The following is a 10,876-nucleotide window of genomic DNA, read 5'->3' on the forward strand; positions in this document are numbered from 1 at the left end:
CAGTCAGACAGCAATCCATTCTACTTTAGCATAACCCTGAGTTGCACTGAAACCAAACATCAGGAATCCCAGGGATGTCAAATTACAGTACATTCGCAGAGGGCCTCCACACAACATACTGTAGTTTGGTGTTATCCTTGGTCTAACACATAGGAATCAATTCATGGTAAGTATTTCAAGTTCCAGTTCAAGTGTGTGTAAAGAACACAACCTTGCGGTATAGTGGCCCTTGAAGAATGTAGAAGCGTGCAAGAGGTAATACATTTCAAATAACCTGACCTATGTATGAAAGATTGCAAGCATGCATTTTTATCACAACAAACTCAACATCAAACTCAAGAAACAGCAGTGTACTCAGATCACCTTTTTGTCCTGGGTTTTAAATGAAAACAAAGAGAGGGTAATACGTTATTGTTCTTTTATAATCACAGTGTAAGAATATATAACAGCTAATAAATGATTTATTAATGACCACTTCTGAAGCCATTTAGCTTCATAACACAAGGGAATCATATGTGGGAAGGCCTGTTGAGTTTCTAATAGAAATCAAACCCTACTTTGTTGACCTTGCTAGGATCTAAGTATAGCTATATTTTCTTATTGTCTATAGACATAGATATAGACATAGATACAGCAAAATATGGGTTTTGATTATGCCTGGATTATTTTAAATGTTATCTGGATGACAGTAGAAGCATTTGGATGCTATTGTTAGATCATTTCTCATAATCTACACAGATGAGGAGGAAAGATGATTTTTACTAAATGCTTCATAAGTGCTTCATATTAAAAAAGTCCCTTCAGGGAGGTTCATCTAAAGGTACAATACCAGTGCTGGGATTTAACAAGTAAACAAGCCCAGAACTAATTTTAAGCACAAAGAATTCATTAAAAAAAATCATTTGGATACAAAAAAGTCCCTTTACTACAGTATTACTCTGTGGTAACAGCCCAAATATAAGAGTGGATATAACATAAACAGTCCAAATTGATTTGAGCCATAATGTAGAAAACAATCACAATATTAATGACACAATCTTTATCAGAGTTCATGCATTCAGAAGCAATCAGGAAACTGTTTTAGAAAAACAGGATCAAATAACAACTTGCTGAAACACTAAAGCAGCGTAGACATGTGACGTACCTCAGGACTTTTCCGGTTCTGCATGATCTGTTTATCTGAGTCTTTGCTTGCAAAGTATCTTGTGCAGCCACGATTCAAATACTGAAAAAAAAGATTTTATTGGTAAGATGTTAAAACTTTGTACCATATATCAGTAATTTTGTACTGCCAAGTGTCATACTAGCTGTGCTAAAACTAAACACTTAAGCAAATATGCCATCTAGTGGCATCACTGACACGTTGAGCTTCAAGAAGTAAACCGAACAATAAAACGTTCTAAATAAATAAATAAACTAAAATCTTATAAAAGAAAGAAAAATAAACAAAAGCAAACGCTATTTTCTTGAAATAAATGTACAGTAGCTTCTTACACAGAGCTGTACTGTGGCTCACTTTCTAAAGTAGATAATAATAATAATAATAATAATAATAATAATAATAATAATAATAATAATAATAATGATTATTATTATTATTATTATCTTGGTTAAATGAAGCATATAAACATGCCTAGCTGTAGATGAAACTTGAAACTTGATTAACTGTTTTATATAATAAATTGAGAAAGTTGTTTGTGTGTGTGTAAAAGAAAGAAAGAGATACAAAGACAAACAGAGAAAGAGAGAGAGAGAGAGAGAGAGAGAGAGAGAGAGAGAGAGAGAGAGAGAGAGAGAGAGAGAGAAAGGCTGATGTGTATTGATTGCAGCTATCTCATAAGTAGATAAGTAATAATGTAGGAATGTTCTCATTAATTACAACTCTGAGCTGTTAATATGCACAATGTTTTATTCATTAATAAATAACCTTTTATTAGAAGAGACTTACCCGGAAACTGTCAGGTGAGTTTAAGTGCAAAATATTCTTAAGGTCTTCAGAGGCACCAGCGCAGAGGCGATAGAATATGTGATAATTACGCTCATCTGAACTCTGCATGCAGATGCGAGACTTCTCTAAAAGATAGTGTGAGACGAATCCTCCTACAACTGCATTCTGCATACAACAGAACAAAATATACATTCAAAATAAAGATATACATTCACTTTCCACTTTATTAGACTGCAAATTTATACAGTTATCCAATCATCCAATCATCACGCAATTACTAGATCTATGCATAAATCATACAGATATAGGTCAAGGGCTTAAGTTCACAGTTCCAATGTTCACATCAAACAAAGGAATAAAGAAAATGGCTGATCTATGTAACTTTGAGTGTGATATAGAACCAGATAAGCTGGTTTATATATTTCTAGAAACTGTTGGAATTTCACACACACAACACTTTGTGAGCAGAGGGTTTGCAGGCTGAAAAGGTTTGTTGTCCAGAGTCTGTGCCCACTGTAGCCTCAGATTCCTTCTACACGCTGTCTTATGCTGAGATGCATGCTGAGATGCTTTTCACCCCACCACATTTGTAAGGAGCGACTTCATTTGTACATGTTTGTATGTTGCTACTGGATGCTTGAAATTCCTCCAGGATCAATAAAGTACCTACAGTACCTACCTACCCCACTCACCCAGCCCCAACCTACATACCTACCTACCGTCCTACATGCATGTGTTACTATATCCTACCTGACACGTCAAACCAATCTGGCCATTTTCCTTTGACCCTCACTTATCAACAAGGCATATAGACCATCAGAAATTCTGTGTACACTCTAGAAAATGCCCTATGTGAATATCCCAGCAGTTTCTGAAATACTTAAATCAGCCCATATTAGATCAGCCCATACTTAAATCAGCCCAACACCAACCACAGTCAAAGTCACAGACATCAAACTTCATTCTGATGTTTGATGTGAACATTAACTGAAGCTTTTGTCCTGTATCTGCATGACTGTACCTGCTACATGATTTGCTATTTAAAGAACTGCCTAAATGTGTAGATGTTTCTGTGTTCCTAATAAAATAGTAAGTAAGGGTTCACATTATATGACAAATGTGAACCATCACACCCATATGTGGACCTTCCCCAAACTGTTGTTACAAAGTTGGGAGTACACAGCTCCAAAACCTAGTGAAATGCCTTCCCAGAAATCTATAACAGCAAAGGGGGTATAAGTATATAAGTATAAATCTGATATAAGGTGCACAAAAAGCACACGTGTGTGTGTGATGTTCAGGTGTCAACAAACTTTTGCCCATATATTTTATATAAAACAGCAAAATAAGTTTAGTTAGAAACACTTCTAAACTCCCTGATCTTCAATCAATACAATTAAAAAGCAGCAAACGACTATGAATAAGCAATGACAAAGTTTTTGATTTGCATCCATACATTGCATCAAGAATTCTCATTAAAACTGTATAAATTCATGGATCACATATACATCACATCAGAAAGGTTATTAAATGTTATACCTTTTCATTAAAATGAATTTCCACAAATTTTCCAAAACGGCTACTGTTGTTGTTCCTGACAGTCTTTGCGTTTCCAAATGCTTCAAGCAGTGGGTTTGCTGCAACACATTATATGAGTGTCATAGTTATCTGTACCTATGAAGAAGCTTAAAGCATACTGTAATCTGACTCACCCTCAACTATCCTCTCATCAATATCTTGACCAGTACCATATGACATGGTTAAATACCTGAAGAAGAGAGAAAATCATTCACCACACAAGGAACTAAAAACCTCCAATGGTTACTTTCAGTGTTGCCAACATTGAAATTATTGAGTTTTGATATGTTTTGTAATCCAACCTTTCTTTTCATGCAATTACATTACATTTGAGCCTATGTACCAGACCTGAGAACAAACTTGGTGTTTTCAGTTTTTCCAGCACCAGATTCACCAGACACAATGATGGACTGACTCATCTTCAGCACCTTCATGTCTCGATATGCCTTATCAGCTGGGATGAAAAGATACAATCGGAAAGGGAAAGAGATTGATTAAAAACAGAAAGTTAAAAAAGTCAATTCTCAATTTAAAGGATTTTTATGATAGCAAATACTGACCAATAGCATACACATGAGGTGGGAGAGTTCCTAAAGAGCGTCCCTGATAGCTCTTGATGGTCTCAGGAGCGTAGAGTTTAGGAATGTCATAGTAAGGGTTCACAGCAATCAGGATGTTAGCCACAAATGTCTGGATAAAACAAAACATAGTGAAGAGCAGTATAAATGAGGTGCAAGCAAACAGATGCTGTATACACTGTAGGGGTTAAGAAGAAAGCCTACTGACTAGCTGACATTTACTGTACAACAGTCTGGAACTTGGAGAACAATTAAGTGACCACTGTAATGGTTCCCTTGGCTGCCCATTAGCATAGTCTTCACAAACAGGCTCCTCTCCACCTGCTGCCATTCAGCCTTGCCACGCTGTTTAATGCTACCTCACTGGATCTAATTAAGTGCAACAGACAACCCGATACCGTCTGGGCAGGATTAGCCAGGTCACCTGAGATGGGCAGCCACAGCAGGGCAAGGCCTCTACACTAAACATGACACACACAGCATTGACAGCAGGTCTGTGGGCTATGAAGAGGCCATTCTGATGAGGAAAAGCTGGACCACAAGCAAATCTTCAACAACACAGATGTCTGCTACACACAAATGGCCACCCTAAGCAAACATTTAACTGCCAGAGACATAAAACCTGTCACTGTATTTTATTACAGCAATTACATTCCTAATAAAAAGATTATTTAGTGAAAGATACAAGTGCAAAAAAGTATTTGCGTACTACTGAATCAGAAATAATAATACACTTAATGTATACCAAAATGCAGAAATTTCTATATATTACTGGAGATTTAGACCAAGATTTAGTGGACATAAGAGGTGAGAGCTACAGTACCAGAGAAGGCAAGTGCAAGTAATCCGACTTACATAGATCAAGTCTTTACTGTAACGAACCCGTACATTGTTCAGAAGGGTGGCTTCATTTAAGTACATAAGAGAACCTAAAAATAAATAAAAAAATTATGAAACATACAATCATATTAATGCATTAAGTATGGCATAATTCACTTCACTATGCTGAATTTCACAACTTACAGTTGTCCTCTACATGTTTGTTGACATCATCCTCTGCTGGGAAGACTTGACTAATGGGAGCCAGGAAAGTCTGGAAATTCAGACAGAACATCTTTTATTACCCTTCCCCTCTCCAGTCAAATGTTCTCATGAACTACTAATGGTTTGGTAACTTCCCAGATTAACTTACGTGACATTAACTGAACAAGCACACAGAAAAGGACTGGTTCTCAGAACAACTGCTATAAATATAGTGCATTTTCTACTTATAAATAGCAAACTTCTACAACATTGGTTTTATAAAATGACACCAATGGTCTCCTGAGTGGCACAAAATAAAAGGGAATTAATGCCCTGCTCTGTGGATGGAAAGTTGGAGTTTCAGTCCCCGTATTAAACAGACATTCTGCATTGGTGAGCTCACGTATATACACAACAGGGCAGTTAGCATTTTTCTCTAAGAGCAAGAGCAAAAGAAACATCTTTCTAGTAGCACAAGGAAATAGGTATGTTAGCCCTCATTATCCATGGCTGGTAGCAGTAACAGCTAGCTAGTGGTGGGATATGGTTCTGAAAAGAATTGAAAAAGAAATGGGGTTTGATGGATGGATGGATGGCTCAATAGATTTAATGGATCTTTGTTTAATAAGCAGCAACATAATAAGAATTGAAGAGATCTATGCCAAATTGTTGTGAATATCTGAGAGGAAAATTAGTGTGAGGTTAAAATTCTGAGAGAGAATCTTTAAGGTATATCACAGGGTTCATATCAAACATACAGTTTGCATGTATAAATACATGTGCTCAACCCATTTTTAGTATACAGTTTGTCGTTCCACCAAGCACCATCACAGTCCTATCTCACAGATCTGACAAAATGAAACTGCATGAAATCACTACATTAGCAGGGCTACATGAAAGATAAAAAAATATAAATATCTGATAGAACTGAGGCATAACTACAAAAGTGTAATCAGTTTTATGTTTGTTAGTTTATGCTAAAGCCTTTTCCTGCAGCACAGCAGTACAGGCTGATTCTCTAAGGGGTGGCTAAAACCCAGATGGCTTACTCTTCTAATGAACCCAACCTGAGTGTAATATGAGCTGCACACCTGCTACAGGTAGGAGTCATTACTTATTAACTACCTCTGCAAGTGACACCCTTACACAGCACAGAGCTGGACCTGTTTGCTCATTTGACTTGTTCCTTTATTCTACTGTAGATACTTCCTTAATAAAAACAAACAATTATAGAATTATAGATGGTTCATGAATGTTTTTGTAATGAAATCTACCATCTATGGTATAGATGAACAGTATATAATTAATTTCATGTAACACATAACATCTGACTGTTCAATGAATTATTCCTAAACATTTATTCCAGATTTATGTTACTCTCTGTACTGCACATCCATAATAAGCAATTTAACGATCTATTAACCATGCTATATGGTTTTGTTTTGTTTTTTCTGACTCACCTTGCCTCTGTTACTGAGTGGTTCAATAGTTAATGTGTCAGCACCGATGTCTACTATCATCCCCAGCTGGAACCCATCAGTCGGATGGGGTGCCCACACAGGCTTCCCATCATCCATAGCGTTCCACAGCTAGAGACTAGCTCTACAGAGCATAGAAAGGGAGGGAAAAATGTATTTTATAAGACAATTTTGTGTCAGATAAAATGCAAGAAGTTCATTTGGATTACTTTAACATGGGATACAAACAGTACCTTTTTGATATAATAATAAAGATGCTCCTCACCGGTCAGTAGAAATAAAATAATGAAAGCACTATAAAAAAATAATTGCCAAATATTGTGGAACTGCAAGAAAATGACATATTCTACAAGCATCATAAGGAAAAGTCTACCGGAAAGTAGACTCCAGAAACCAAAATTATACAATCCCCTGTGAATGATATCCACAGGGAATGTGTTAGTGAGGTGCCCGTATCGCAGAGGTCAGGTGTGCAATAGAGGCCAGGTTGATCAATGCTCTTGTTTCAGTCCACAGCCAATGTTACCCTCATCCACACTCAGTACTCCATGCTGGAGGCTTTTACCACGTCCTCAAAGATTCCCATGGCTCAGTTCTCAATTTGTTAGGCATCATTTCACTCAGCATGTTAAATGACCTCATTGTCTGCTCTGCATAAACTGCATCTGTGCTAATGGACTGAACCCTACACAAGCCCAGGAGAACAAAAGGCTTCCAGAAAGCCTCTGTTTTTCTCTATATGCCTCAGCAAAACAAAGTAATTTTGAGCAAACAGACAGAGACACAAGACACCTGAAAAAATTGGTTCATCATTTGTTATATGAACTAAGCTAACATAATAGTGAGCATGTAAATGCAGTTTTTAATACACTGTTACAAACAATAATCCAATACTGCCAACATTTTTTTCTCCGACCTTTCTTCTGAGGTTTGAGATATTTAAAGTATCACCCTGGTAGACACAGGCAAGAGTAAAAACGGATACACAATTTATTGTGCTCAGCTGCGCAGCAGGACCCAACACTCTGCATACAGCATAAGAGATGAATGGCCATGATCATTCATTACATCAAGATTTTATATACAGAACTCAAGTAAAGAAGATATGTAAGAGCAAAACATCATCAATCACTGGCTCAAAATAACCGCATACTGAATGCTGTTTATGCCTAATTCCCGACAACTCATCTCCAGTCCCTACTGCCCTTGTCATAATCTTAAGAAAACAACTGATGACAATGTCAGTCTCTGGTCACTACAGATACAAGGTAAAAGCATAGAAGGACAAGGACTTATAAACATCTTTAGATTAGAAATTTCCACCACAACACCACTTACACCTTCCCAGGTAAAAGATACATACTGAAGGTACAAACCATGCACCCTAGATGGTAAAGAATTTAATAATATCTTAAATTTCATTATTTCATTTACATTACATTACTATATTTTGCATTACAAATTAGATTACTTTATCCGGACGGACTGTGAGTAAATTCATATCGAATTCCATCTAAAGACAGCTAGAATCGTAACAGAGGGAAGTAGGTAAAAGACAGTAGGTTTCTTTGTAGGTGCTCAGAGACAAAATGGGTTCAAAGTTCACCAAGCATGAGGCACCGTGTAAAAGAGAATGAACCATGTTCAACCTAAAGAGACTTAAGTTAAATCCGGCTATCTGACAGCTGAAAGTTTTCCTACAACATATTAAAATTCATCCTTACAGGCAGTATTTACAAGCAGTAAAATTTTATTCAAATGATTCCTCTGTATCATTTGACTGTGAATATGCCTGGGGAAATAAGCAACTGTTGAGGACTAGGAAACATGGATCAGACCAAAATATTTGCATATACATTTCCTTTATTTATGTTTTTGTGTATTTATCTCGGTAATTTGCCTTTGTAGCAGGATACTGTATGTGTTTAAAGAGACAAGTAGTATAAAGAAAGGTGTGTGTGTGTGTGTGTGTGTGTGTGTGTGTGTGTGTGTGTGTGTGTGTGTGTGTTACTGGGCCAAAGACTAATGTCCCATCCAGGATATATAACATTAGCTCTGGATTTACTGTAACCCTGACCCTTAGGATACAGTAGTTATGAAGATGTGAGTGAGTGAGTGAGTGAGTGAGTGAGTGAGTGAGTGAGTGAGTGAGTGAGTGAGTGAGTGAGTGTGAGTGAGTGTGAGTGAGTATGTAAGTGAGTGTGTGTGTGTGTGTGTGTGAGTGAGTGGCTTTTTTGTGGTAATGGTCACTGTGGTTTAAGTTACTAATTTGTTTATACTGTGGAAACAGAACCAAATCAGTTTGCTATGGAGGTGGGTGTAAACAAAAAACAAAACTTGAGGAACACTTAGTTAAGAGTGCCTGTGAAAGTGGGTGTTTTGGTCAGAATTCTTTAAAGAGTGGGCTGGAGAAGAATAAACAGCATGCCTCCAAACCATACTTTTAAAAATAAGCGCCTATATGGCCTTACAGGCTGAAACTTATTATGAGAAGCTAACAAGTCTCAGCGGACTAAACAGACAACGCTTTTAGATTTCCATAAAGGTTTTTTCACACATATGTTTTGCAGCATTGGAGCACTTGCCAAATGCTCCATTAGAGCACAAGCATCTGAATGTGAACTACTTTGTGTTTTTTAATCGTATCCCGGTATGGGTTTAGATACATAATCACCAGTGTATTTTTTTTGAATAAGCAGCAGTTTTACCTGTTTAACACACTTCGACCAAAATAATGTACTATCTGATTAACTGTCCATCTTAGCCACAGTTTTTCCATATACAGAGGACAAACAGAGGTGAAAGAAAACCCATATTGTCAGACATAAAGCAACACAGTGGAAAAAAAAAAAAAAGCTACAATCCATGTTTGACAGCTCATGCGGAAATTGTGCTTGGACAGTTATGCATTAAACAGCTTACTTCAGCTTCAGCAAATAAACCTGTCAGCAAGCTAAGGTGAGATATTCTTCTGTGCTTTATTATGGTTAATGGGTAGAGATTCATGACCAGGAACGGGAAAAGTGCTTGAAGGTTCCCTGCTGGATACAATACAGCGGTTGCTAATGGAGACAGCGTGGGGTGAAAGGGCAGGAAGAAGTTTCCTGTCCACACACACATAAAGCATCCTCTCCTCCACCCCCTCCCTAACTTCCTGGGGATATGGAAAACACATTGTAATATTTGTACTAACCCAACAGGATGCACAGCTTTCACGTCTTTCTTATTCCTTTCTATAAATACTGTAGGTAGTAATAAATAGGTGTAAGTGATGATACAGAATTATGAATCAGATTAAAAGAACCTCACATGTAATCCAATAAAACGAGTTAATAGTCGCACTAGAATCACACCACTGAGACTGACATGAATATACGTCACAAACAGACTCTTAAAGCACATCAGACTTAGATTTAAGAGCTTGCTTTTATATAAATACAGTTCGGTTCTTCTTCACTCTACTATCCACTATCACGAATCTGTTATGTTACATTATTTAGCGCACGCGCTGATCTAAACAACAACAAGAGGTTACAATAACAATAACACCTTTGGCACATCATCAAGACTCTATCAGAAGTCATCCCTAGCCGTTTAGTTACCTTGTACGAGTCGCCTCGTGTTATACACACGGCTTTCTTTTTCCACAAACTTTACATTTCGGGAAAGTAGCGGGCAAATTATCATATTAGCATGTTAGCTCCTTTCATAGAGAAGTATAATGAAATATTACCAAGCCAGCTGTCTTTAAAGGGCACAAGAACAGACGAGAAAGAGCATTAAAAACAGCGTACTCACAATACAGCGTTGGGATGCGCTTTTGTGCGGTAAAAGGGGTTAAGTCCTGCTGACAGAGCGCTCTCTCTCTCTCTCTCTCTCTCTCTCTGGCTATGGATTGAACTGAACCTTGGTGACGTCAGTGGGAAGCGCGCGCGCGCGTCCCCGTCATCAGCACACCGGCAAGCGTTAAAACATCTAAAGTGCAGTGCAATCAGGAAGTAACTTCATTCTTAAAAATACTACTACTGATCACAGCTATAATTGACACTCTGTTCGACTATACTCAAATATGTCATTCTGGATTAAGCTGTCCCATCGGTTTTCAGTAAGACTTCGGCGCGTGCAGGGTGACAGGGCAAAAGCGTTAGGCATCATCAGTTCAGCTGAAGTTGTGCCACAAAATGCAAATGCGCCCATGAATTTTTAAGATGGTTGACATTTAAAACTTTTAGAAGTATTCCTGAAGTAGAAATCCGATACTCTGTTGAATA

General features: G+C 37.5%; 1 protein-coding gene across 2 annotated transcripts in view; it reads right to left on the minus strand.

Moving 5' to 3' along the window:
* The window catches only part of myo6b (myosin VIb), a 32,061-nt gene extending 21,501 nt beyond the window's left edge, over positions 1-10,560 (minus strand). The window contains exons 1-10 of one of the 2 annotated variants that reach the window (XM_027172562.2): positions 10,404-10,560; positions 6,588-6,729; positions 5,128-5,197; positions 4,960-5,033; positions 4,087-4,216; positions 3,875-3,980; positions 3,661-3,716; positions 3,488-3,585; positions 1,949-2,113; positions 1,145-1,225 (exon numbers count right to left, since the gene is read on the minus strand). In XM_027172562.2, the coding sequence (XP_027028363.1) occupies positions 1,145-1,225; positions 1,949-2,113; positions 3,488-3,585; positions 3,661-3,716; positions 3,875-3,980; positions 4,087-4,216; positions 4,960-5,033; positions 5,128-5,197; positions 6,588-6,704 (897 nt within the window). In that variant the 5' untranslated portion in view covers positions 6,705-6,729; positions 10,404-10,560. Of the gene's footprint in view, positions 1-1,144; positions 1,226-1,948; positions 2,114-3,487; positions 3,586-3,660; positions 3,717-3,874; positions 3,981-4,086; positions 4,217-4,959; positions 5,034-5,127; positions 5,198-6,587; positions 6,730-10,338; positions 10,363-10,403 lie in introns of those variants that run through there. The other variant, XM_027172561.2, reaches the window with a different exon arrangement.
* Positions 10,561-10,876: the final 316 nt, after the last annotated feature.

This window comes from Tachysurus fulvidraco, chromosome 12 (assembly GCF_022655615.1).
Source record: "Tachysurus fulvidraco isolate hzauxx_2018 chromosome 12, HZAU_PFXX_2.0, whole genome shotgun sequence".
Taxonomy (NCBI): Eukaryota; Metazoa; Chordata; class Actinopteri; order Siluriformes; family Bagridae; genus Tachysurus; species Tachysurus fulvidraco.